General features: G+C 40.9%; 1 protein-coding gene across 6 annotated transcripts in view; it reads left to right on the plus strand.

Annotated features, from left to right (window-relative positions):
* ABLIM3 (actin binding LIM protein family member 3) overlaps window positions 1-27,193 on the plus strand; it is a 142,758-nt gene that overhangs the window by 112,699 nt on the left and 2,866 nt on the right. The window contains exons 6-21 of one of the 6 annotated variants that reach the window (XM_072146197.1): window positions 395-488; window positions 788-875; window positions 3,078-3,136; window positions 8,061-8,132; window positions 10,568-10,723; window positions 11,912-12,041; window positions 12,771-12,869; window positions 13,596-13,646; window positions 16,387-16,515; window positions 17,292-17,356; window positions 18,602-18,731; window positions 20,177-20,206; window positions 20,305-20,363; window positions 22,934-22,994; window positions 23,238-23,245; window positions 26,396-26,476. In XM_072146197.1, the coding sequence (XP_072002298.1) occupies window positions 395-488; window positions 788-875; window positions 3,078-3,136; window positions 8,061-8,132; window positions 10,568-10,723; window positions 11,912-12,041; window positions 12,771-12,869; window positions 13,596-13,646; window positions 16,387-16,515; window positions 17,292-17,356; window positions 18,602-18,731; window positions 20,177-20,206; window positions 20,305-20,363; window positions 22,934-22,994; window positions 23,238-23,245; window positions 26,396-26,476 (1,312 nt within the window). Of the gene's footprint in view, window positions 1-394; window positions 489-787; window positions 876-3,077; window positions 3,137-8,060; window positions 8,133-10,567; window positions 10,724-11,911; window positions 12,042-12,770; window positions 12,870-13,595; window positions 13,647-16,386; window positions 16,516-17,291; window positions 17,357-18,601; window positions 18,732-20,176; window positions 20,207-20,304; window positions 20,364-22,933; window positions 22,995-23,237; window positions 24,203-26,395; window positions 26,477-27,193 lie in introns of those variants that run through there. The other 5 variants (XM_072146191.1, XM_072146194.1, XM_072146192.1 and 2 more) reach the window with 5 other exon arrangements.

Genomic DNA, 27,193 nt, shown 5'->3' on the forward strand with positions numbered 1-27,193 from the left:
GGAGCTGTCACTCTGTGACACAGCTATAATGAATATCTCAGATTAGATTGTGGCCCTAACCAGATTACTGTATCTGCTCTCACAAACAAGCTTATCCTAATATTCTCAGATCTCGGGTCATGCGTTTTTTCTCAATTTCGAATGTGGGACTTTATTATCCCTTTGCTTACTGCGGTGGGAACAAGAGGTTCCCAAGCCCATTCCTGGCATGGAAAATGCTCATACAATATCCTTACACTTGTATCGTGATGTGCATCAATGTCAGTGAATGGAAACACAGGACAGCCCTCTTTAGTAATGTCATCAAATGTCAATCTATCCCCATATTTTGTCCGCAGTACATCACTACCAGCCTCTAATTTGACTTTCTGGAACCTCTTCCCATGTCTTGCAGAGACGGCGTGCCTTACTGTGAGTCCGATTACCACGCTCAGTTTGGGATTAAATGTGAAACCTGCAACAAATACATCAGCGGCAGAGTCCTGGAGGTATGGGAGTTATGACAGCCTAAAGCCTGGCCACTTAGTGCAGCTGGACAGTCTCCAGTAAGTGATCCCCACATATGAGTCCAGTGTGTGCAGGATGAAATGTCATCCCTGGACTGCGTAGTGCTCAGCGCTTCACACTGCTTTGTAGCCGTCAGTAGGTATCCAGCGATTTCCTCGGACACCGACTACCCCCCAACATTAGAATATGGCCCCATTTACAATGGGGATGTGCTATGTAAAGTGCTCTTTATCAATAATATTATGCATGATGAAGCTTAATAGGTACTTCATCTCTTCAGGCAGGTGGCAAGCATTATCACCCCACATGTGCCCGATGTGTACGCTGCCAGCAAATGTTTTCCGAAGGGGAGGAAATGTATCTGACAGGTAAGACATGCCATGAGTAAAGGAAACACAAAGGCGTCTACTTTGATATGTCTCATGTAACCTGAGCCAATGTAATAAAAGAAGCATTCTGATTTGGACAAACTGGATCTCCAATATTGTTTTGTACTGTGAAGACATATCTTACAGTGAAGTGTAGATTGCACATTGAATAATATTGTATTCATAGAATGGAATACAGAATTTGTAATTGCTTCAGAACATACTATGGAAATAATATTTTTATGGACCTGCTATTGTTATTATGTGTCTGATAACCTTTGGTCTAGTTATGATGGCAAATACATGGTTACATGCAAAGAAAATTTTAGGGAGTGTTTACTATTAAAGGGTTTACTATCAATTTGCATCAGTCTGGCATCTGATAAACTGAAGTCATAGTGTGATCCGTGAAAAACGACTAATGGATCGGTCGCACGGTCTGTTAAAATAATGGCTTGGGCACTGATCCATTCAAAAGTACTGCATTTAGTGCCGCCGTGTGGCGTCCATCATGTCATCCTGTAGCAACGGCTTCCAGCTAAGATTTTCCCATTTTAACCTAAATGTGCCAAAATTAAATAATATATAAGATAATAATATCAATACATAACACATTAGATAATAATACATAAGAACGTCTGCCAACCTGTTACTAAAAGTGTCAGAATATTGAATTATTTAGTCAAAATGAACATCCATTGTTACCTTATCACCTTGGTTGAGAACCATAACCATGTAATTCACGTTCATTAAGAATTATCGGCTCTCTATAAGACTATCATCGAATCCTGTCGTCATAGTGACAACAATGGAGCCCCAGGGGGATCGGGGCTTATAGCGTAATAGTAGCCATCAAACAGCTACAGTCATAAGGGGGGTAATGATCCTTCACTACATACTGAATGTTCCCTCTAAGGTTCAAAGCTGGGTCAGTCTAATGTTAAAGCTCCATAGTAAAATAATGTCACCTGCAAACCACAGTCTGATTGTGGGAATATAGCAACTAAAATGCGGCTTCCATTGTTATATTCCATTGTTATCTAGTGTTATTTGGTTATATGTTTTATTTCTACATTGGTCACTTATACCTCAAGAGAGAGTTTTTTTACAATTTATGAGATGCCTTTTTACATATCTGTACCATTTTGGTGTATCACTGAGACAAGGCAGAAGATAGCAAGGGAGGTATAGTAAGAGTATCAGTGGCTGGACCTCTAGAGAGACCGCTATAGGTGATTGAGATCACTGTACACCCTTCTGTCCTAGTGGTGGGAGGGTGCCCCTGCTCCTGGGCCCCATCACGCCCACCTTTCTATGCCATTTTGGAACAAAGGTGCACATTCCCTTTAATAGCAGACCTTGTGCTCAACAATGTATTTGGGATTACATCACCTCACATAATTTCCCATCTCTGGCTCTCATTGAAAAAGATATCTTTGCTGCCCCCTTGTGGCTTATAGTGAATTTCATCCGATTAGATGTAACTGTGCCGCAAAGTTTAATTCTCACTACCTTTTTGCTACCAGAAAATAGTGTTTTGTTGAATGATAAGTTGATAAGCTGAGCTAAATCTAATAATATGTTCCTTATTTTAAGAAAAAAAGTCTGATACAAAAAGAACAGCATAAGCTAATGACCCGAAGGTGTCCATAACATGTGTAATAGCACTCAGTCTATAAATCTGCTTAACATTCTGAATTCTCCGTGGGCTGATCACCTTTGGCTGCACCCCATATCCCCTCCATCTGCTTGCTGTGATGTCTACCAGATTTCTATTAACTCTGCTTTCACATTTATAAAGCGCACTGCAGCCCCTTTTACTGTACCATAGTTGCAGTGCTCCGTAGACCCTTATTGCTTTTTAGAAATGTAAATCCCCATCTTGCCTTGAGTGCCAGAAGAACAAAGAATTCAGACAGAGCTATTATCAAGGATTCCCAAGAGAGCCTCCGTCATGCTGAAGGTGACCTTCAAATACTGCTGTGTGCACCGAATATCCCATTAAGTACCAGTGATCTGTGGAAATGTGTTTTCAGTGTGTGGATCAAGGATAGCGCAGAAAGCAGCTTCTCATTGTGCGTTCCACTTGGTCTCATTTGCTGTCATCTCGTTTCTTGGGTTTCCTTTTTTTTACCCTTTTATTAAATTGCTTCTAATTACGCGGCATTATGCCTATTAAGTAGCAATTTCTGTTTTCTCCAGGCTCAGAAGTATGGCATCCAATATGTAAGCAGGCTGCCCGTGCTGAGAAGAAGCTAAAAGTGAGTGGACTGTAAACTGGTTTATATATCTATGTAACAATCTTTTTATTGTTTAAATATGTGAACAAAAACTGTTACATTGTCTTCTGAGATTTCATCACACCCAATGTTTTACTACTAAAAAAGGGTTAATAGGTAATAGGATAGTTAAAATGAAAATTGCTTGTGGCAGTGAGAGGGGGAGAGCAATGAGCAGTAGCGTATTATATTGTAATATAGGCAGTTTGGGCAACCGCTCGGGGCCCAAGGCTTCTGGGGGGGCCCATGACCACCTGAACCAATCGCCAAGTTTGATACTGCCATGTAGAGATAAAGAGAAGGACCTTCAGCAATGCAATCCTCAAGCTCTCAACACATATGTATACAAGCGTCCTTCTAGGACCTTGGACGGTCCTCCAAAGGTCCTCAAACTGCAGAGCTAAAAGTGGACAGAAGTGACCCCTTTCCCAAGTAGCTTGATTCTAGTATCATATGAAGCAAATGCCATTAAATAATTAGACTTGTATTGTCCCACAATTTTCATGCAGCCCAGGGCCCATGGCTGTCTTAAGCCGCCCCTGGCAATGAGTAAGAAGGTGGGGAGGTGAAATTTAGGAGAATACAACTGACCACTGCTTTTAGGGAGCCAGGTCATCATGTAAAAATGACCTTCCGAATGACAGGTTCCCTTTAAGTCTAGATATACCATGCTGGAGCATAAAGCCTTACATATTTCTATATTTAAAGAACCAGCTCCTATTGCACACATTCTTAGAAAAGCTTAATTCGCTCATAATTATTAGTTTTCCAACTTAGGTTCCCAGTGTGATCACTACATGTACATCCATCTCTTGTATAGTCTTTAGAAGCAAAAAAATATCATCTCTCAAGTAACTGGCCCAGACAGTCAATAAAGCAAAGGCTCTGCACTTGATGGGCTCTTGCGGACGAGGATGTTCATTGCGCTTCCACAAAAAAAAAAATTCAGTTTGCTGTCTGTGTTGTATACATGTCCATTTCTTTTTTAAGTCAGAAGATTAAAAAAAAAGAACAGACAGCACAATGATGTCCTCTGTTTTCTCAGATAATGTTGGGGAACCAGTATTTTGGCATATAATTTTGGCCAACTATCCATTTTTTACTACGGACATGAAAAAAACGAATTATATACAAATGTGAAAATATTGACGTGGATACAACACAAACTCAGACTGCCAACTGAGGTGTTTTTTGGGGAACGCAATGGGTACACGAGCACGAGAAAGAGTCTTATTATTGAAGTTTAGGGCCCTTTTGTGACATCCAATAGGCCAGATGACCAAAAGTTGTCCGGTTGCTTTTACAATGACATATTTTGGAATTTTAAGTCACTCCTAAATAATCATTGTCCAGTTGTAAATAATTACATCTATTTAGTCACTTTCCTGCTTGTCCAATTTGTATCTTCTTTTTCCAATCTGAATGAAAGACTGTAGACATCAATATCCGCTGTGCAACATCCCCCATGAGCTGCATCTATTTCAGCTAAGTCAGAGACAGGAAGGAAACGTATAGTAAAACTTCATGGAAATGTAGAATAGAAACATTACTCTCTCAGCACTAATTGCAGGGATAAGCAGATTGTAGGATGACACAACAAAACAGGCTAGGAAGAAGGACAATGATGAAGGACGGTTTATTCTGCTACTACATCTACTGCAGCACTATTGGCCTGGATGAAGAATATTTCCTCTTTTACACATAGTGAAAGTGTAAAATATAGTACGTACAATACTGTGCTAAAGGGGTTGTCCACCTTCCATAAATAATTGATATTTTTTGTGTACTGAAAAGTCATATATATATCTATATATATATATATATATATATATATATATATATATATATATATAGAGAGAGAGAGAGAGAGATATATGACTTTTCACTCTATTTTATTCAACAGGAAGCTTCACTGTTTACTTCCTGTGGATAATAAAAAAAAAAATCAGCTGTCTTCATTAAAGCAGAAGCTTCTTACATCTTCTACCAAAGTTGTGAGGAATAGCTCAAAGCACCATGGGTGACTCATGTCTGTGAAGCGAAACACGTCCCATATAAGAAACACAGTGTTCCTGAGCTGATTATCTCAGCGGCCAGTGCCATTATTACATGGATGGCAGTGCCATTAGAGGTTTAATGAGGATCTTATAACTGGGAATGTGTACATACTGTATGGTACAGCTGGGCTTTCTATGGAGGGAGCAGATGATTTATTACATAAAAGATGTAAAATACTGTATAGGGAAAATAAAACTTCTTCTCTGGAAGCTGGGAATTCAAGAACAAAGGAAAACCTTATCAGGGGAAGCAGGCAGAGTATTGTAGTGATGAGCGGTAAACACTAATGAATCATTTTAGAACACCGATCCTCACAAGCTTCATCATTTACTCATTTATGCCTTCAGAGATGAAGGCTGGCTTCTAAGGATGAGGTTTATATTATGTTTCCATTTACAAATACACCAAGGGACTCGAGGAAAGCAATGTGATATAAAACTAAGCTTATGTCTACATGTGTTTTCTTTACCGACAAAGAATGTGGGTCTCATCCTGTAGGTTAGTTGCCACTACAGCACCTTGTCTTTGAGGCTAACATTTGGTAGTATAGATTGAAAAATCAAGACAGAAATCCCTAACTAAAATGCCTTGTGTCAAATTTATTAATGGTTGTGGACAGTTTTGAGACACAAAAAGGTTGTGGCCTAATGAAAGTGACGTTGCTTGGAATAGGGCAATAGGGCAAAAGAATATGCAAATGTTCCAGAATTTTGGTGCATTTTTCTGGCCTAAACTAAACCAACAAATAAGAAGGCTAAATTTAAAGGGAACCTGTCAGCAGAAATTGTCCCAATAAGCCATTACTACCGTATTACTTAAACAAACAAACAAACTTCCCCCTTTATGGTTTATGTATTTCCAAGTGTTATCCGGGTATGACCCCTCAGTCTGTGTACCATCACTTGTAAATTGTATCTCCTTCATGTATTTACTATTATTCATCACTATGTGTTTTGTAAACAATAAAGATTTGTTATTTCATTTTTAATATTCATTTGTATTTCGTCTCTCTCTCTGAGGGATCCTCTTAGAGGTACAATAGGATATTTACTGATAGGATATATTTTTGGCCATTGACTTAGGTGTAAATAATACTATGGGGTGACACGATGTCATAATGTTGAAATACTAATACCCCATTTTACTGTTCTCACATGATTGTATACTTTATTAGACTGAATAATACCTTTCAGATCATATAATCATAGTTGATTAGGTTGGAAATAGACAACAGTCCATCAAGTCTAACCTATTATTCCTACATTTTAGTAAAAAACAACTACAAGGCTGATGTCAATGCCCAACATAGAGATGAATTATATTATGGCAGAACCCCTAGATCAGTGCCCAAAGTGCCCAAATTGAAACTTAAAACCCTCATTTATCGCCAGGTGCCGACCAAAAATTAAAGCAGTAACTTAATGCTGCATCTTCTACAACAATGTTCAATCATACTGGTCTCCTGAGGACGCCAACATAGTAGAAAGAAGGAGGGAACATTTCCATCATTGTAGCTTCTTTCCAGTGTCCCTCTGTACAAAGAGAATCATGCTGCCAGCAGAAGGTCCTCCAAAGATAATTAGGTCCTGTCTACAAATTCTCCCTCTTCCTACATTCCCAAGTAGCCAAGTAAGTCACTTTAAAATATCAATGAAAGCAGCATCTTTGCTTCCAAGTTGCTTGGAACTGCAGGAAAATTCTTTGAGTCCTGTCTGGTGTCCTGGGGCAATGGCCCGGGTGCCCACAGAAATGGCTCCGAGTGCCGCCTCCGGCACCTGTGCCATAGGTTCGCCACCACTGCCCTAGATCAACAGAAACTATTTACAAAATATTTTGTTCTATGTGTCTTTCATGTCCCAGCTTGGTGGAATCATCCAGAAAATCAGCTTTGAAGTAATATGTAAATTGGTTGTTAAAAGTTTTTTACTTGTTAGAATTGAGCACTGAAGTCAATCTCTCCATGTCTCAGAAAGCCTCCTCTGCTCTGATTGACATCAAGGAGAAGACTACAGGAGAGGTTTTGATGTCCCTGGACGCAGGGTTGTCAATTACAGAGAAGTGGCATTATAAGACAGGGAGAGCTTGACTTCGGTGCTAAACTCTCCACCTCCATCACTTTATAAAACCAAGTAGCCTTGTGCTTCACTGAATGATTCCACCACACTGGGCCATGAAAGAAACAGTGGTTTATTAGGTCAATTTCTGATTATAGGTTCCCTTTAAACTATACAAAATGTATCATTCAACATTAGACACTTGTATAAATCTGATGCAGTATTATACTTCCTGTATGTCTAACTTTGTCTTATTTTAAGACACTTTCTTACATATATTGCTTCATTCTTCTATTACACGTGGCATATGCAAACACGATTTTTAAATAATGGTGTTGGACCTATGAATTTATTTTTTTCCTTTAATACTTTTTTATTGAGTCAAGATAGTATTGTTACATACATAAAGTGGTACAAATGTCAGACTCATTTTCATTAAAGGAAACCTACCATTCAGAATGGTAGGGGTAAGCTGTAAGTACCGAGGACCAGCTCAGGGTGAGCTGGTGCTCGGTACTCACAGCTTACCCCTACCATTCTAAATGGTAGGTTTCCTTTAAGGTTACAAATTATGAATTTTGAAACACATGTCACTTGTAGTCCTGCAAGCAACCCATGGACCATTTTCATGTTCTCAATTACTGATGACCTAGAGAAACATATCCCCAGTGGTTGTACGGGTATAATTTTTTTTGTTGTATGGTAATGGTGATTTATTGTCATGATCAGATTTATCATTTCAGTAGGTTGCTGATTATTATGGCTTATTATGCATTTGTTATCTGTCTTCACAGTACAGAAGAGCTTCTGAAACCTCAATTTCCCCACCAGGATCTAGCATTGGCTCCCCCAATCGTGTTATATGTGTAAGTGACTTGCATTGGCATGACAGATAGTTGAGCTCTGGAAAGCTGTCGGCCAGGCGTGTGTAGATCACTGCATGCTGTTTATTTATGTGTCCGTGTATTAAAGTGTCGAGGATTGGGCTGTTTGAGCTGATTCTTCTTCATCTCCGCAGACAGATGTATTTACATTCAGAGATGTTTTAATATGGTTGGTACAAATACATTTAGCCGTAAAGGGGCTGTCTGGGGATAACAAAATCCAGATGTATTGCTGGGTGGGCTTTAAAAACAATAAGGTACGTATACTCACCTCCCCCGGGGGCTCCTGTTCTCCTGCAGCGTTGTACGTTACTGCTAGCCTTTATTTGTTTACAAAGGATGGCAATGGCGTCCTGGAAAGTGGGGAATGCCTGCTACTACAGGAGTTCAGGCAGTAGCAGGTATCAGCAGTGGTCAGGACGAACGGCAATGGCAGAGGAGGTGAGTATAAGTAAGTAGGACCTGTCACCTCTCATAGTATTCATCATAATCTAGTGATTCTGAATCATCGGTTTATAACTCTATATTGTTCAATTTATCAGTTTTCCTGCTAGAAATGTATTAACGACAACTAGTTACTAGCTGGGGTCATGCATAGTCTGAGCCCTGCTTTCTTTGGTAGCTGTTTTGTTAACAGCTACCAAATGGCCACATTTTATTGTATGATATCATCCTCCTGCCCGTTGTTTTCATGGACATGAGGATAAGACGACGGCCCAAGCTGTCTTTTTCTAGTCTTTCTTATCAGCTTGAGCAGTGTTGGGCTACAAACAATGGCCCATGTAGTGACCTGAGGAACTATCCCCGTCGTGTGAAGGAAGGCTAAAACCTAAAGCACTGACTTGACAGCATTGGACTGTGCAGGGACAAACCTTCAACGTTTTAAATGTAATCCTAAACTTCATGGGGAACACAGGGTATACTAAAACAGACATGTAATAAGAGGTGACAGATATTCTTTAGAGGAAATCTACCATCATGATAGACCAGGGACACTATGGGGCAGATTTATCAAGTGTCTGAAAGTCAGAATATTTCTAGTTGCCCATGGCAACCAATCACAGCTCCCCTTTAAAATATTCATGAGCACTGATAAAATGAAAGCCGAGCTGTGATTGGTTGCCATGGGCAACTGGAAATATTCTGACTTTCAGCCACTTGATAAATCTGCCCCAATGTATCATGTGGTAATCTTCTTATATTTATTATCCTTTGCCTCCTTCCCTCTGAAATTGACTTTAAATATGCCAATAAGCGTGAAGAGCCCTGGGGGACATTACCAGAGCCCTTCAGTGCTGTAACTTCACTGGCTGTTACAATGTGCAGATGATAAACTTTGTTATATACTTTATGAAGGAAAAATCTTTCTTTCTTTCTCCCTTTCTTTCTGCTTTTAGCAATGTGTCTTAATTGGCTTTCCCTTCTGTACTCACACAGACTGCTGGTAGATAAGGGAAATGACTAATGACTTAAAGGGGACACTGTCACCTACTTTTATCCCATTAAACTACTAGCCCTTTAAGGTACGGCATGATAAGTAAGCTGAGAATTTTCACTTTTTACAGTAGAGGAGATACAGACAGAAAAAGAAAAAGGTTGGGATTGCATTATTTATTTACAGATCACATTTCCAACTATGGGGCCAATTTATCATTCCTTGAAAAAGTCGTCATTTCTCACCCACACATTGAAATCGGGACTTTTCTAAAAAGTGGTTGTGGTGAGGAATAAGGTTTTCTGGAAGTCATGCTTGATGGTATACTGGGCTGCCTTACAAGTTAGTAAAAGAGACGTGTTTTCCTTGTCCGATCCCGGAAAACATATTAGCATTTTTTAACATAAAAGAGGTAATCTAAAAAGTATAAGTCATACCATACCAGGGGGCTGGTAGTTTAGCAGTGGTTTGTGATGGTGACCCCTTGTCATAGACCACCTAATGTTTAATGAGTCTCCTGCCTTTCCCTCTTTTAGTACACTCACCCAAGCTGAGCGTGTTTATGTACGGATATGGGGAAGCCAGTAAGGAAAGTATATGATCAGCTTTAGGGGCAAATAACCCCCTGAACCGGCAGATAGCTACTGTCTGTAGTCAGCAATAGATAATAAATGTATTGGAAAGCAATATACATACAATATACTCTGCAGATCTGTCTGTCTTACCTGAACAAATTGGATTCCCAAGGACACAATGCTATAGATTCCTATAGCAATAACATTTCTTTCTGCATGCTTCCCTGCCTTATGTGTAACATGCATTGTTAACCCTTCCAGCCATATTTCTGAGCTTTGTTCTACCATAAATGAACTTCATGACTGAAGGAAATAGGTCATGCAGTGTTGGGAGAATAATCATCTCAATAAATATGGGCTCTTGTCACCTGTTCTTTTTTTCCCTTCTTTTCCTCCTTTTTTCCCAGGCTAAAGTAAACAATGAGATACTAAATTACAAGGACTTAGCTGCTCTCCCTAAGATTAAAGCAATCTACGCAGTGCAGCGCCCTGACCTCATTTCATACGAGCCTTATAGCAGATACACGTCGGATGAGATGCTGGAGAGATACAGCTATGGGGAGGTACAATAACATTATTACTTAGCCTGCTGATGCAGCTCACTACCAACAGTATCCTGCCGTTTCAGTCTCAATGTTCCTCTGTCTTTATGTGAGCTACAACTCTTAGAATGCTCAGAAGTCATGACTTCAATATAGATACATATTGTGGAAAACTACTATGCAGTGGCATAACCTGAAGCTGATGGGCCCCAGTGCAAAGTCTGTGCAAGGTCACTGACTATAATGTATGGTTTATAGAACTAGTCTTCTCATATGGGAAATTTATATCATATGGGCCCCCTAAACTTTTTGGGCCCGGTTGCGACTGCACCCTCTGCACCCCCTCAAGTTACGCCCCTGGTACTATGTATACATCCATACTGTTTCAATCTCAATATTCCAGTTCTGTTAAGATTGATTTCATAGCAACATATAATTTAGGGATAGTCCCATCCATCTTGCACTAGAGCAAGATGTCCAGAACTGATTTTAAATTGCTACATTTTTGCCATAAACCTGCCATGTGTGAATGTCCCCTTATAATATTTTGAACATTGGGGGGGAGATTTATCAGACATATCTGAGGTAAAACTGTTCTAGTTGCCCATGGAAACCAATAAAAGCTAAGCTCCGACTGGTTGTCATGGACTGTTTTACATCAGACCCTTCTGATAAATCTCCCACAATGTGTTTAGATAATCCATGGTCATACTGTATTTTCCTGACCGTATAAATGTGTAGAATGCATTTTACCTACTAGCCAATGCATATGTATCTGACAACAAGGCTGCCTTTTATAGGGAATCTATCCTTGCTATACAGCAACAGTTTGGGGTAACAGTCCATGTAGTTACACTGTAGTGTGTGTATAGTAGCAACAGTGAAAAGTGGAGTTATAATCCATGCTTGCAGCTCTGACAGTGCCCCTTGAGAGAGTCTGTAAGCCTGAAGAGCTTTCTGCCCAGTGCATTCAGTTACTCCATAGCTCTTCCCTCTGCTGTAAGTAAGATTTCCGCAGACCTCTGGTTGAATACTCCAGCTGTTACTCAGGGGAATGGCTATTGAGCATCTCAGTAGACAGAGAAGAAAGCTCTTCGGGCTGAAAGATTACCCAGAGCCATTGCAGGATTCAAAATGAACTTTTTATTGTCATACTGCTGCTTCTATGTCTTTATTAAGATTATACTCATTTTGTAATGCTTTCTAAAGGATATCTATGAAGGAATGGACTTACGGCAGAGAAGGTCATCAAGCCCAGGATATATTGATTCTCCTCTCTACAGCCATCGAGACATCTCTCTCACCATGCCACGCTCTCCACAGCATTACTATATGTCAGGTAAGTAATTCCCTGTCCATTTATTGTATTCTCATCTACTGCCAAACTGTTTATTCTAGTTTCACCAATATCGATCACTTCATCTTCTTAGCTGTCCCTCTGCTGCATCCCTATCTATATTATCTCTAGTTGATAGATGATCCTGGGACCTTATTGTGGAGATGCCAAGATTTCCCTTATGAGGGTGGTCAAGTCTACGGTTCATGTTGTTGAACACCAGATGTGACCAGATAAATAAGAATATACATTGCAAACCACTAGGAGCACCATATGTGGGTTTAGCAAATCACATTCATGAAAACCCCAATACTCTTCATTACAAGATTCAGTAATATTTTCCCATGGCGGTGATATAAAACCTTTCTATCCATTGTCTGATTACTGAAAAAAGACAAACCATCCCTCTTTTCTTACTATCAATATCATGGGTATATGATATATAAAATTATAATCACTGTAACTCCATAATTTTATATAATCCATAAATAATGGACATATTTCCCTACTCACATCCGCCTCCATAGTACATGGAGTCAACAGAACCATCCCATCTTGACTATGACGTCCCACTGATTCTCAACATCTCACTATTTCTGCTTTGTCTCTTCTCTTCTCTTATTTCTCACTGTGTGTCCTCTTTCTTCTTGCTTTTTCATGTTTCTCTTGTTGCCCTTTGACGCTTATCCATCCTTTCTGCCTTTCAAACCACATTCACCAAACTTTTTCCAGGCACAGAGAGTGGTCGTAACTCTCCATACTATAGCCAGGTAGATGTACGTAGCTCTACACCAACTCTTTACCAAACTCCTCGGCATTTCCACATACCAGGTATGACGCAAAGGGGCTATGTGAAAAGTGAAGAGGTAGCTGAGCTTAGTATATATTGTAGAGCTAAAGAATGAGGATACGGTAAACGGAAAAGTACAGTACAAATGAATAGTTTTTAGTAATATCATGCAGTGGATTGCTAGATACACAGTAATATGATCTATTGTCACAAAAGAAAATGTTGATGGAAGCTGAACATTGTCAAAGTAGTCAAAATATCTTTCAGTCTGGTTCTTGGGCTAAGACTGATATTGCAGATTATTTTTATTCTCATGAATCAGGATGAGCTGCAATACTAGGCACAACCCACGGGTAAGAGTGGAGCTCTTTCTTAAAACAATAAGCATTCTTTGTTATTCTTTCAGACAACACCTTTACCTATAATGAATAGTTATTACATTTATATGTTGGCCTATGGTCTTGCACTCTCCTACTACCACAGTGCCACGTCCTTCACAACTTCTCCATTGTTACCTTCACAGTAGCACTGTCACATTCTCCCTGTAACTTTATGATCAGACAGATAAGCCTAACATTGTTCTTGTCTCTTCTTGCGCCTGTTTTTCCTCTAACTCATCTTGGCTTCTCCCTGTTGTCATGTCACACCTCTGTCTCTTGTGATCGGTGTCTCCTGAACTTCCCCTCTATTCTGTACACTCCCTCTTTCACTTTTCCTCCTGTCTTTTTCCTCCCTCTTTCTGTCTTCCCTTTCCTCTCTCCTCACAGCTGCGGCAGAAAGTAACATATACCGGAAGCCTCCGATCTATAAGCGCCATGGTACTGTTTAGTCTGCATGCTACACCTTCCTGTATCCCATGCTTTGCGGTGCTTAGTCATTGATGTGCTGCCCACTCAGTCATGCATGTCTAGATATCCAAGCTTGGTTTTTGGGTTAACACTGAGCATGATTTGCAGGTCAGAAGCATGATCTGTTTCCTGAAATGTTACCCATTTACTTACCATGAAATGCTTTATTGTTGCATCTGCTCTTTGTAGATTAGTGAATAATAGTATCATGATTTGTGAATAGAGATGTCATATTTTGATATTTGTTGCACTGTAGTAATAAATAGTTGCCTGCTATTATGAATGATACATCTAAACCATGACACCTTTACTAGGAAGGAGCCTTTATATGTTTTTCTACAATGGAGTGTGTATGTCCTGGAAGTTACAGGGGTTGGCAGTGAATAGAGATAAGTGACATCATACGTAGCTCAAGAATAAAAGTACTGCTGCTCCATTTCTATAATCTCTATAACAAAACTTTTAGATTTATGCTAATGAGACAGAAGGCCTCCGGAGGGTGATACCATAGCCCCTCAGGCTTCAGTGGCTGGTACACTGTCTCCTTCCTCACCCTGCTCCCTAAGCACTTTCAGTTCCCTATGCCTTCCGTTATCTCAGTCAGTGGGAGGGGGAAGTTCTCCTGCACAGTGTAACAGCCTCTGAATCTGCAGCACAGAGGAGCTCTGGTAATGCCCCTCAGAGCCCTTCTGGTTCATTAGCATAATTTTAAAAGTTGATTTTAGAAGGAAGGAGTCCATGGATAACAGATATAAAAAGATTACCACAGTCTATGGATCTATGAGTAAGTGCCCCTGGTTTATCCATGATTTGATGCAAGATTTCATTTACCATACTCGAGAGAGTGTCCATTTCATTATCTGTACCCTTCTATCCATGTCTAAGTCTCTCCTGCCACTACATACTGTACCTTCAGTAATAGGACTGATGCTATCAGGGAGGATTTATGGTGGCTGAGAGCCAATGAATCTGCATTTTACAATGGGCTCCTTCTTTGGTAAGAGAAAATCTATGCAGAAGAATGAAACTGCAAATTCCTTTCATAGCCTGTGAAATATTTTCAGGTTTCGGTGTGTCATGGTTTAGAGCTGCTTCCAAGGTGAAAGCTAAGTTCTATGTCTTTATTAGCTGTGCGTGGTTGTGATGGTGATTGGTCTTTTCATGAATAAAACACATAACTGTGACCATTGACAGATCTCTAAACGCTGTGTTGCTGTCTCTTCTCTCCCACCTCTCCCTTGTCTCTGATGGGCCGGCTCTGTGTCATGGTGTAAGTAAGAGCTTTATTCCTATTTTCTGTTGGAAGCATGGCTCTTGTCCAGCCACTTACTTACTAATGTGCTGACCTCAGCAAAATAAAGCCGCTCCTCCAGCATACTTGTGCTGTCTGCATGTTATGTCAGCTTATACTGGACGTGCCCTCAAAGCTCCGCCATATTTGTGTCCACTTCTTCATATGACTCTACATGTAATATGCAGTATCATGTAATTATGAAACATTGCGAGGGCCATGGTGGAGGGTATGTACACTGGAGGGTGGGGGGCTAAGCCATGGTATTTAAATTGCTGTTTCTCTACTAATTCTTTATATACAAGATAAGGGCTAAGTGTCTGAATATAGGCGCAATAGAATGGGAAAGAGCCTTCTATTCCCTTGCAAGAGATCGCTCCATTCATATCAAGCACTAAAAGTCACTTCCAGGTCCCCATTCCTGGAGGTCGTAGTCATTAGAACTGCAGCAGTCAAACACTTATCCAATATCCACAGGATAGTGTTTCAGTGTTATGTTAAAGGGGTTGTACCAACTTTGATTGTTATCTTTTCACTGGTAACAATCTGATTTGTGGGGGTCAGACATCTGCAGTTCACAAGAATGGGGATCCTGATCATTAATCCAATGAAGCGACAGGTAGAGCATGCATCCTGCTGGCTGTCCAATGCAATGGGAGTGTCTGAAATTGCTGTGCACAGCTATCCCTACTTCTCTCATAGACTAGGAGAATGCTGAGTGATGTGCTTGGCAAATTTCTTGCACTCTCATAGCTACGGGGCCCATTCCTGGAATCAGTGGGGGTCCTAGATATCAAACTCCCACCAATTACCCCCTATCCAGTGGATAAGAGATACAGATCTAAGTTGAATCAACCCCTTTAAAACTAATTCCCAAAGAAGACAAGCACACAACTTAAATGGTCCATGAAAGAAAGTCACAGGAGAGTAAAATGTTAGGTCCATATTTTTTTATGCTACTGCTGAAGACTATTTAGGGAAGCCTAATAAACACTACAGGCGGTCCCCTACTTAAGAACACCCAACTTACAGACGACTCCTAGTTACAAACGGACCTCTGCCTGTATATAGCCATAAGTATGTGAACTCTTGAACATTGTACTTGTATGACTTTCATGGGCAGTAATATGCAGTCAACTATATAGTCATGTAGTCAATCTTGATGGTTAAAACAGCCTCCACTCCTATAGGAAGACTTTCAATAGAATTCAGTCTTTCCCAAATTTGTCCATGTAAATGTCAAATAGTGAAAGACGACTTATGAATCCAGAAAACTAATGTGATTGTGTTGGGCTTTTTAGAAATAATGGACTGTTTTATAATGTACCATTTATTGTACTCCCTTCATATCATCACTTTAATCCAAGTAGTTGATCCAAAGTTCAGCTCCGTCTGATCTTTTACTGTGTTTCTTATCAGATGACTCCAACGAAGCAACGAAAAGTAAAACAAGTGATGACCTTGTGCAGTCCTCAAAGTATCTGCCATCTTATTCCCCTGATCCTTATTACCAGTCTGAGCCTGAGTATTGGATGTACTCACCAAAGAGTAAGCAACATTCATCTCCAGTATCTTACTACAGAACAGAAAGCACAATGCTAGTGTTAGTCTGTGTACAGAACTTGTATACAGAGGTGTATTTACCATGAAGGTGGCCTATCGAGCTATTATGGTGCTAGATATAGGTCCGCTGCCGTTTCCTGCAGCTGTTATTGGTAGATGATTTAATCCCTACCTGTTGAGCTCCCCCTACTGGTGGCTGTAGGAAGCTGATTGTATTGCTTTGTAAAGGTAACCAGGAGATCCAGAGCTATGTAGAGGAGAATAACCAAGTATTTATGAAAGCTTTCTGGTGTAAATATATTAAACAATATGGTATCCTTGAATGCCCCTGCTAGTAGAGCAGTAGGTTTATTGTTGCTATTATTATCATCCATTTCTTTGGCATCTAGCCTATCCCTCGGTATTCTTTTAGAGCGTTGAAAGAAACCTGAAAGCCTGAGGAAACCTATAAGAGCACTTGTGATTGAAGTATCTGCAGATAAATGTTCATTGCCTTGAAGAATCATTGTACCAGTAATGTAATATCTATAATGTAATAACCAGTACTAGTGGACATCTTCTATTGTGTAACATCATATATTACAATGGCGTTTCTTCATTATATTCATTGTGACAGGAACGGCTTGGAGCAGTTATATCCCTCTACATGCCATCCCTCTACATGCCATGCACTAGTCACAATTCACCCCATTGTTTTACAGGTTACAAAAACAAGGCAGCAATACAAATGTGCATTTAACTCTTTCTCCTCTGTCCTGTAGTGCCTAGAGCACGGAGGTTCTCCTCTGGAGGAGAGGAGGATGGTTTTGACCGGAGCATGCACAAGGTATTATAAAAAAAAATGTGTCAAATGATTGATTTAAAATTGTTCAGATCCTGTATAGTCTTGCCATAGCTTTAGTTTCTTCATGAATTTCTGTCCTGTAATTGTGTGTATTTATCACCTAGAATGTAGCATAAAATACTAAATTAGGCACAAAAAAAATACAAAATATAGAGCAAATGTGCCAAAAAGAATAATCCAGTAGACTTAGATTTCTTCCAGCTGACAATGCACCATGTGGCACCACAATTCTGCCAAATTGCACCAAAAGTGTACACAATGGAACACATTGGGGGTCATTTACTAACGGCCCAATTCGCGTTTTCCCGACGTGTTACCCGAATATTTCCGATTTGCGCCGCTTGTACATGAATTGCCCCGGGTTTTTGGCGCACGCGATCGGATTGTGGCGCATCGGGGCCGGCATGCGCGCGACAGAAATCGGGGGGCGTGGCCGAACGAAAACCCGACGTATTCGGAAAAACCGCCGCATTTAAAAACCGAAATGTGTCGCTTGGGAAGCGCTCACCTTCACCTGCTATGGGATGGTGCATTCCGGGGCGTTAAGATTATTTTCGGCGCAGCAGCGCCACCTGGTGGACGGCGGAGGAACTACCTTCTTAAATCCCAGCCGGACCCGAATCCTGTGCAGAGAACGCGCCGCTGGATCGCGAATGGGCCGGGTAAGTAAATCTGCCCCATTTACTTACCCGTCCCGTCGTGACCCCCGCCGTGCGTTGTCCGATTCACTAAGATTGTGCATACAATTTCCTGCATCCGTTGCTTCCCCCGCTGAGGTCCGCCGGAGTTCACCCTCTTCTTCCATGTGCATGTGAGTGCTGATCTTGCAACACAATTTGGTTTTTAAATTCTGCGGTTTATCCGAATCAGTCCGGTTGTCCGACGTCCACGCCCCCGATTTGTGTCGCATGCAAGCTGGCGCCGATGCTCCACAATCCGATCGTGTGCGCCAAAAACCTCGGCCAATTCAGCGCAAAACGGAAAAAATTGCAAACCCCGACGAAAATACGGCTTTCGGACCCTTAGTAAATGTGCCCCAATAAGCCAACAGGTGTAAGGTCAGTCAGAGTTTTCTTCCACAGATTCCCATACCAGGTTAGTATTTGCAATGGGAGAGTAAGTGCATGTGCTTTCTTAGAATTTACTTAAGGTTATTACATAATTGCAGCAAACAACATTTATTTGTAGAATCCTGGAAATGTCAATCCAATATTTCTTATTCCCTAGCTCCAGGGAGGGATCGGCAGAATGATTCTGAAGGAGGAAATGAAGGCTCGATCATACGATCCCTGGACTCCTCCTCGCAGTTCAGCAGGCAGTAAAGAAGCTCTGCATAATGTTGGCTATGATAATGGATGTAAGCAAAAGCTTACTTTGGACTTATTTTAGCAAACAACATTTTTAAATATTGAAAAATTGTACAATTCCCTTTTTGCATCAGTTCCTCTGTGTTTGCTATTCATTGGCATGTTGTCACTTCATTTTTACTCAATAAGAGTCCATGGTCATATGATGGACACCCAGGTGACCAGTCCATTACATGGCTCTGTGCTGGGATAGAAACAAACTGTTCACATAAACATAGATCTGGACGGATTTTTATTCCCTTAATCATTGAATAACAGCAAGTAGGAGAAGTGGAGGGGGCCATAGGAGGGCAGCAACCCATCAGCAGGACGGCTGCCTCCTCTTTTGTGCAAGGAGGAACAGGAGGAGCGCTGCCAGAGCCTCCTGCAGTGTCTGCTCAAATTGAGGGTGGTATGAGGGCCCGACTTCAACAAGCTGGTGTTGTGCTTACAGCCCATTACCTTGCAGGGCAATTGGCATTTGCCGTAGAATACTAAGTCCGACAGAAATGTGTCAGCGTGCGCCACATTCATAAAGACCGAGATCCGGTCTGCACATTAGTGAGGCAAACTGAACATAGTAAATCTGGCCCAATATCTTGGCTCTTTAGTACAAACCTTTTGTGTCATATTAAATATAAGAATCACATCTTTTCCATCAAGATTACAGTGATGTGAGCGACAGAACCTGACATACAGGCAGTCAAAGATCTTTGTCTTTAATATGACATAAAAAGCATTTTTCTACAATAGAACAGGAGATTGGGCCATTTATCAACAACTGCACTAAACCACTAAACTTGACTCATCTCATATGAAAATGAGGTGAGAATTGTCATATTTGCATAACCTCGGGGGCGGGGGGTTGTTTATGGGTCTGTCTAGCTTTAAGCTGCTAATATACATTCTACTATCACAAAATGTGCATTTCTAGAATGCCCTTTTTTATGTGAAATCTTGCCCATTTACCTATAACATATCTCCTCCAAAGCCATATGCAAATGAGTAGGGAGAGATAAATGAACTTTAGAGACTGCAGGGGTTAGTGTCACTTCAGACGTCTCCATCTTCGGTTATATAGTAGCTAGAAACATGCTTTTGGTTTCATATTAAAGATAAAAAAATCTTTCAGACTGTAGTTCTGTATCTAGAGATACAGGCAGTTAAAAAAATCTGGAATTGGGTTTTTATCTGCAGCTAATGCCTCTCACATTCTGTAAACCCCAGAACCTGATTCTGTCTGAAAGAGGAGATTCTTCAATATGTTGCCAAAGCCACGGTTCTGGATACTACAAAAGTAAAAGGGGTGAGAGTTCACATTAAATAGAATTCTAGAAAAGACATTTCATACCCTCCCTGAGGGGGCTGCTAGTTTAGTGCAGTAAAGGTGTTTATAATCATTAGCTATACATTGTATACCTTCATTAATGTAAATCTCCCTCAATTTGTCTTACAGCTCCCAGCAAGTGTTACCTCGCAGACAGCGGTAAGTATATGTGAATGATCACAAACAAGACTCCTGCAAAGCCAGGATATATATATATGATAAATCCTAATGAAAAATCTCCTCCTTTGCTTTTTCAGATCCTCTGATATCAAAATCTGCCTCACTTCCTGCATACCGGAGAAATGGACTTCACAGGGTACTGTATCTATTGAGAATTTAGCCTAAATATATAGAATAGTATAGTCTTCCTCTGCTTCCATGTGCCCCAACCATGCTTTGTTATATAGCTATGAATGCTCATTGCACTGCATGTATAGATAGCTTTAAATAGAGACACTGATCAGCCATTATGTTAAAAATTAAATAATGTTAATATCATCATACATCCCAGCTGTCCATAAATAAAATATTATTTTTATAGCACCATCATATTCTGTAGGGCTTCACTAATCATGGAGAACATATACAAACAAAATAAGACACTACAGAGTACCATGTTGGTAAGAGCTTGCAATCTGTGAGGACGAAGGGGTGACAGAGGGGGTAAAAGTGCTTAAACTGTGCAATAATCTAGCCACTCTTATAGGGGGATCAGAATAAATAGGTTAAATAAATAAATAATCAGCCACAATCTTATATACAAAGCCTGAAGTGAATAGGACTGCAGAGTAGTCTATAAATTGTTATCTTGTGCTTTCAGGATAACAGACGAGAGGAGTAAACAGGTTAGTGAAGAAAAAGTTGAAGTTACATGCAGTTAGGGATTGTAATAGGCCTGCCTGGAGGAATTACAGAGAATTGTTGCAACCCGGGAGAGGTCCTGGAGTCATCTATGGAAGGTTTAAATTAAACATGAGAATAATCTTAGATCACTGGAAGTTCGAAGAGCACAGCCTAAGTGATAGACTGATATGAGGGAGGAAAGGTAGGGAGGTGCATCATTGTGCAGAGCTTTGTGGATGAGGGTGGTTAGTTTAAACTGTATTTGGAGTGGGTAGCACTTCTGCCTTGCAGTGCTGGGGTCCTAAGTTCAAGTCACATCCAGGTCAACATCTGCAAAGAGTTTGTATGTTCTCTCCATGTTTGTGTGGGTTTCCTCCAGGTCATCCGGTTTCCTCCCACACTTCAAAACATGGTTATTTAGATTGTGAGCCCCATGGGAACAGGGACCAATTTGGTATGTATTGTGCAGCGCTGCGTAATCTGTAGGCTCTATATAAATAAAGAATTATTATTAATATTATTATTATTATTATGGAGATGGACAAAAAGTACAGTGACTGGAACAGACTTGAGGAATCTGTATAGCATCTCCATTGAAATGCAGGTCTGCATTAAGAATAGATTGTAGAGGAATCTACAGTGGAAGACCAATAAGTAGGGAGTTACAGTAGGTGAGACTAGAATGAATCGGAACAACCTAAGAAGGGGCATTATCTTTGAGGTTCATGCTGCAAGTGTGTACAAGTGATTGCATATACAGTGCAAAGGAGAGGTCAGAGTCCTGCACAACTCCAAGACCCTGTTCCTGCTGCCTCTGATCACGGTGATAACACAGACAGAGATTGAGAGATCAGGGTTGAGTTCATAGTGGAAATACAAGAAGTTCAATTTTAGAAAAGTATAATTTTTAGGTAGAGGGAGAGAGAGAGACAAACACTGCTGTTGTGTATTACGCCAGGGGTGATGTTACAGTCAGTAACAAAGTTGGGTATCATCATGAGCATAAAGCCAAAACTGGTGATGGTTTATCCAGTGCGGCAATATTGATGGAGAAGAGAAAAGGACCTAAAACCGAGCCCTGAGGAACCCTGACAGTAAGAGAAAGGTGAGAAGAGTGAAGTATCCTGAGGAGGAGCTGGGGGTCCACAGAGATCCATTAAAAATTAGGAAAGAATAGTCCCTTTTGGATTTAGCAATGAGGAGATCATTGGAGAATTTACAAAGAGCAGTTTCAGTGGAATGCATAGTACAAAAAAGTAGATTATAGGGGACCAAGAAGGAAGCCAGCAGAGATTTTAGGTTAGTCGAGAATAGACCAAGTTGTCCAGAAGTTTGATAATGGAAAGGAGATTAGAGACTGGTTGGTAATTAACAGCACTGGATGGGTCCAGGGAGAGTTCCTGTAGATATGGGGTTACAAAAGCATGTTTGAAAGATGTGGGGAAAGACACCAGGAGGAGAGATGTTGAAAATGAGAAGTGACTGCTGGGGAGAGGAACGGTACAAGATGACGGGATAGGGTCTCTGAGGCAGGTAATGGGCAAGTAGATGAGAGGAGCCTGGACACTTCTTCCTCCTTGACTGGCTCAAAGGAAGAGAGAGAATAGGATGGAGTACCAGAGTGAATGGGAACATACACTTTACAACTCTTTTAAAGGTGTCCTTTCTGGTATAATGAAGTGTCGGATCCCCTTCACTCCTCCTCCATAGGCAGACGAGCAACTTGGTGATGGTGTGGCAACATTGTGCTCACCACACCGTCACTGGGAGTCTATGGGGGCCGTGAACTAGTGTCAAATCACACGCCTAGATCACGGCCTCCATAATGCCGATCTGAATGTGACCTTTATCTTATGGAAAAACATTGTATAAATCATTGACATGTGGTAGCAAAAACAAAACTACTCCAGAACACATACGCATTTAACTAGGTCCCTACATGTGTTGACATTACCTCAACTTTACATCTTTCATAAATTTGGTCAATTATGTATTTTTGCACTTCACATATTTAATGCAGTCTTCTATGTATAAATTTTACAGCCACCGAGCACCGAGCTTTTCCATTATGATAGTGCCAACGCTGTCAACTGGGGCATGAGAGGTAATTATCATTTTATTACATATGCTGCATGCTTGAGGGACTTGATAATATGCATACCACAGAATAGACATGGCAGAGGTGATGGGGAGGGTTCATCTGAGGACGGAGTGGATACATCATAGATAAAGGGAAAAGTGTGTGCTATAATGCGGATAACGCTGGACACCAGAGAGTGCATGGTCTATTAGAATTTGTACTTTGTCTGGTTAGTGATTTACCCCATGTCACTCTTCTTTATTGCAGAGTACAAGGTGAGAAGACCTACAATTTCTGGGTGAAGAGATGTGTTACTATAGCAATGAGCCATTCCTCATCACCACATGAATCTGCTCTCCTGCTTTTACATGTCCACTCAACCTCAGCTCCAAGGAGCGTCTTCATTTCCTGAATGGAAATCAATAGCATTTTAGCCATCAACCTCAATTTGCTTTGTGGCTGACCTGTACATGGAATCTTGATCAGAAACTTAACTGTATACACACCACAACACAGGATAGAGCCTTCTATATTTTGCCTCAATGTCTATAAATCTCATGCTATTAAAGCTTCATTCACACGGCCGGGAATGGAGGCTGTGGCTACCTCGTGGCCACCGCAGAAGTGCACTATGCACAGACACTATGGGCTGAGCACATTGGGCCACATCTATTAAACTGGCTCCACCAGCTTTCTGTCATGCTTTGCACAGAAAAGAGCTTGAACGTGTATTGAAGAAGTGTCTGCGCCAGTCTCTGCGCTGTCAGCTGCTCCACAAAATTCTGCACCTAAAGGGGCGTGTTAGTGCAGAGTCGGTCTGTGGACCACATTTATCACAGTGACTCAAGAGAAATGTGGCGCACAGTCGTTAAACTGAGTGCGATCGGTGCGTTGAGGGTGCACCTGATAATTGAAGACTATAATAATCTGGCGCACCTTGCACATTGAAAAATCTCCCCCATTGTGTCTCACCGCACTTTGTCTTGCCCATGAGCGAGTGCACTCTCTGTGCGCTGAGGGCATCTCCTGACCCAAATTACTCATCACTGGAATGAACTGACAATGCAGCATTGCTTCTGCACTGCATTGGAGCGCCAGATGGATTAGTATTCCCTTTTGTTTTGTGACTCTTAACACTTCATGTTACCGTATATACTCTAGTACAGTGATGGCAAACCTTTTGGAGACAGAGTGCCCAAGCTACAGGAGAGAGACATAGAGAGGTATCCAGCACTCAACCAAAGCCATATAATAGAAGTTAAAAAACAAAAACTTTATTTCATGATGTTAAAAACACAATGTAGATGCCATGACAAAAAGATCAAAGAAAAACTGACACGTTTCAGGTCTGAACAACCCTTAATAGTAGTATGATTACTACGATTAAGGGTCGTGCAGACCTGAAACGCGTCAGTTTTTAGTTTGATCTTTTTGTCATGGCATCTACATCGTGTTTTTAAAATAAAGTTTTTGTTTTTTAACTTCTATTATATGGCTTTGGTCGAGTGCTGGATACCTCTCTATGTCTGTCTCCCATACCTACTGACTCCGGCTCAGATACTCCGTGCACCGGCTATACAGGACATCGACGAGGTGAGATGAAGAAACATTTCTATTTTCGTTTTTCTACCCAAGCTACAACCTAAATCCACTTATATGTTGCAAAATGCCAACATGACAATTTAAGAAGTAACTTATTGCTTCTTGCTGTACCACAGGTTTTAATCGTATTAGCGTCCTGAGTTCACCAATACAATAGAAAGATAATGGAGAAATTTGGATTGTAGCTTCCCTCCAGGGTCCCCCGCAAAGGAGGAATCAGGGGACCCAGAGCAGGAGCTCCAATGACAATCCATTTCTATCCACACCTTCTCGCTTCTCCTGCAGCCAAGGATGTTGCTTTAAAATAGCGCTGAGCATGGCACTTCCTGGGCTGTATTGGACCACAGGAGAAAGCCTTGAGTTCTATCTGGCAAACTATGTGTTTGGGTGAAGGCCTGGGTGCCCACAAAAAGGTCTCTGAGTGCCCTCTCTGGCACCCATGCCATAGGTTCGCTACCACTGCTCTACTATATGTGCTGAAAATCCCTAACTCGGCTTATACTCGAGTCTATAACAAAACAAACACCATGTCAGAAAGGTGAGTACAGCGTTTGTTTTTTTTTTATAGGTTGGCCATACCTCAGCCAGGGAGCAGGCGGGCTATATATTGGGGCTTTATGGCTATATACTGGGGTAAGGGGCTACAGGCTATATGCTGGGGGGCAGGAGATGCAGGCTATATACTGTGGGCAGGGACTGCTGGTTATATGCTGGGGGCAGGGGCTGCTGGCTATATACTGGGGGGAGGGACTGCAGGCTGTATACTAGTGGGCAGGGGCTGTCAGGCTAAATACTAGGGGGCAAAGGCTAGCTGCTTGTAAACTGGGAGCATTGGCTGGCTGTATACTGGGGCAGGGGCTTGCTGGCTATATGCTGAGGACATTGGCTGCTGGCTATTTACTGGGGACAGGTGGCTAGCTGGCTATATGCTGGGGGAAGAGGCTTGCTTGCTATATACTGGGGGCAGGGGCTTGCTGGTTATATACTGGGGACAGGCGGCTGCAGGCTGTATACTGGAGGGCAGGGGCTGTAGGGTATATTCTGGGGGCTGGACATATACTGAGGGCAAAGGGCAGGCTCTATACTGGGGCATGAGCTATCTGTCTATATACTGGGAACAAGGGGCTTCTGGCTATATACTAAGGGGGCATGTGCTGGCTGGCTATATAATGGGGGCAGGCTGGCTATATACTTGGAGGCTGTGAGCAATGTGTTTCCTATCCTAGACTTATACTCGAGTCAATATGTTAGTTAGGTTCCTCGGCTTATACTCGAGTATATGTGGTATATTATTTCTTTACAGTTACCTTTTTATATAACATGAACGAAACACAATCCTGTTACACATCACCTCCCTCTGAAAGGTGTATAAGTAGAATTGTGTATTTTACAATTGTGTGAATTCCCTTTCTCTAAAATGTAATTATTTTCCTACATAAGGGTCCGGCTGAGGTGCGAGATGAGGCTGTGTTGTAGCTATCAAGTAATTGTGACCAGGATTCATAACAAAGCTATCAGTAACAGCTGCATATTCACAGTACATGGAATTGCTACTAAATATTATTTCTGTAAAGAAATGGTCACAATTACTTAATAGATGTGGCTGGCCGAGTCACAGCCATGTCACAGCCGCACCATTTAGTTGCACCCTAAGAGTTTCCGAACTTCAAAATACAGTCACACATCCATCCTTCATTTTTCTACCACTCGCCATAAAACTAATCCCAATTCTGGATAGAAAATACTGGCATGTTCTTTAACATTATATTGTTATAGCTTTTTGTACATTAGATGACAGATGCACTGATCTCTTCTCTGTCCAGATCTATCCATATGAACTACTCATGGTGACCACTAGAGGGAGAAGTAGACTACCCAAAGATGCCGACAGAACTCGACTAGAGGTGAGTGACAATTGTCTAAATACTGAATGTCTTTCTTACTGAGACTTATATGGTGTCAGTTTTGAAATAATATTTGGTGCAAATAAAGAACTTACATTAACCCCTTACTGCCGATGCCCTTATTGGTTTTTGCGATTCAGCTTTTTTGTTCCCTTCCTTTCAAAATCCATACCTTTTTAATTACTTCAGTTTACAGAGCTGTAAAAATTCGTTTTCTGTGTCTTCAAATTAGTATTTATTCAACAAAATTGGAAAGAAAAAAAACTAAATAAATTAAGTATTCCTCTAATTGTGATGACACAGAATAAAAATAACATATTATTGTTATGGTATGGTGAAAAGCCAACAAAAAAAGCTAAGAAATGTTACCAAAAATTGATTTTCATTTCCTCCACCGACAAAGAGTTAATAAAATCTCATCAATTAGCTATAGATGCCCAAGAAAAAGTGCATCTCATGTTACAAAAAATAAGCCCCTATATATAAACCTTAAAAAAAGAGAAAAATTTTCAAAATTTCCCTAATTTTTTTAAATCTTTCCCAAATTTCTGCTTTTTTCATAACTGAACACAAAAGATATCATCCAAATTTTTAAGCTAATTTGAAGTACAATGTGTCACAAGAAACAATCTCAAAATCCCCTGGATATGTTAAAGCGTTCCAAAGCTATAAGCACTTATAGTGACACAGGGCAGATTTGAAAATGGGGATGTGTCC

Source organism: Engystomops pustulosus, chromosome 4, assembly GCF_040894005.1.
Source record: "Engystomops pustulosus chromosome 4, aEngPut4.maternal, whole genome shotgun sequence".
Taxonomy (NCBI): domain Eukaryota; kingdom Metazoa; phylum Chordata; class Amphibia; order Anura; family Leptodactylidae; genus Engystomops; species Engystomops pustulosus.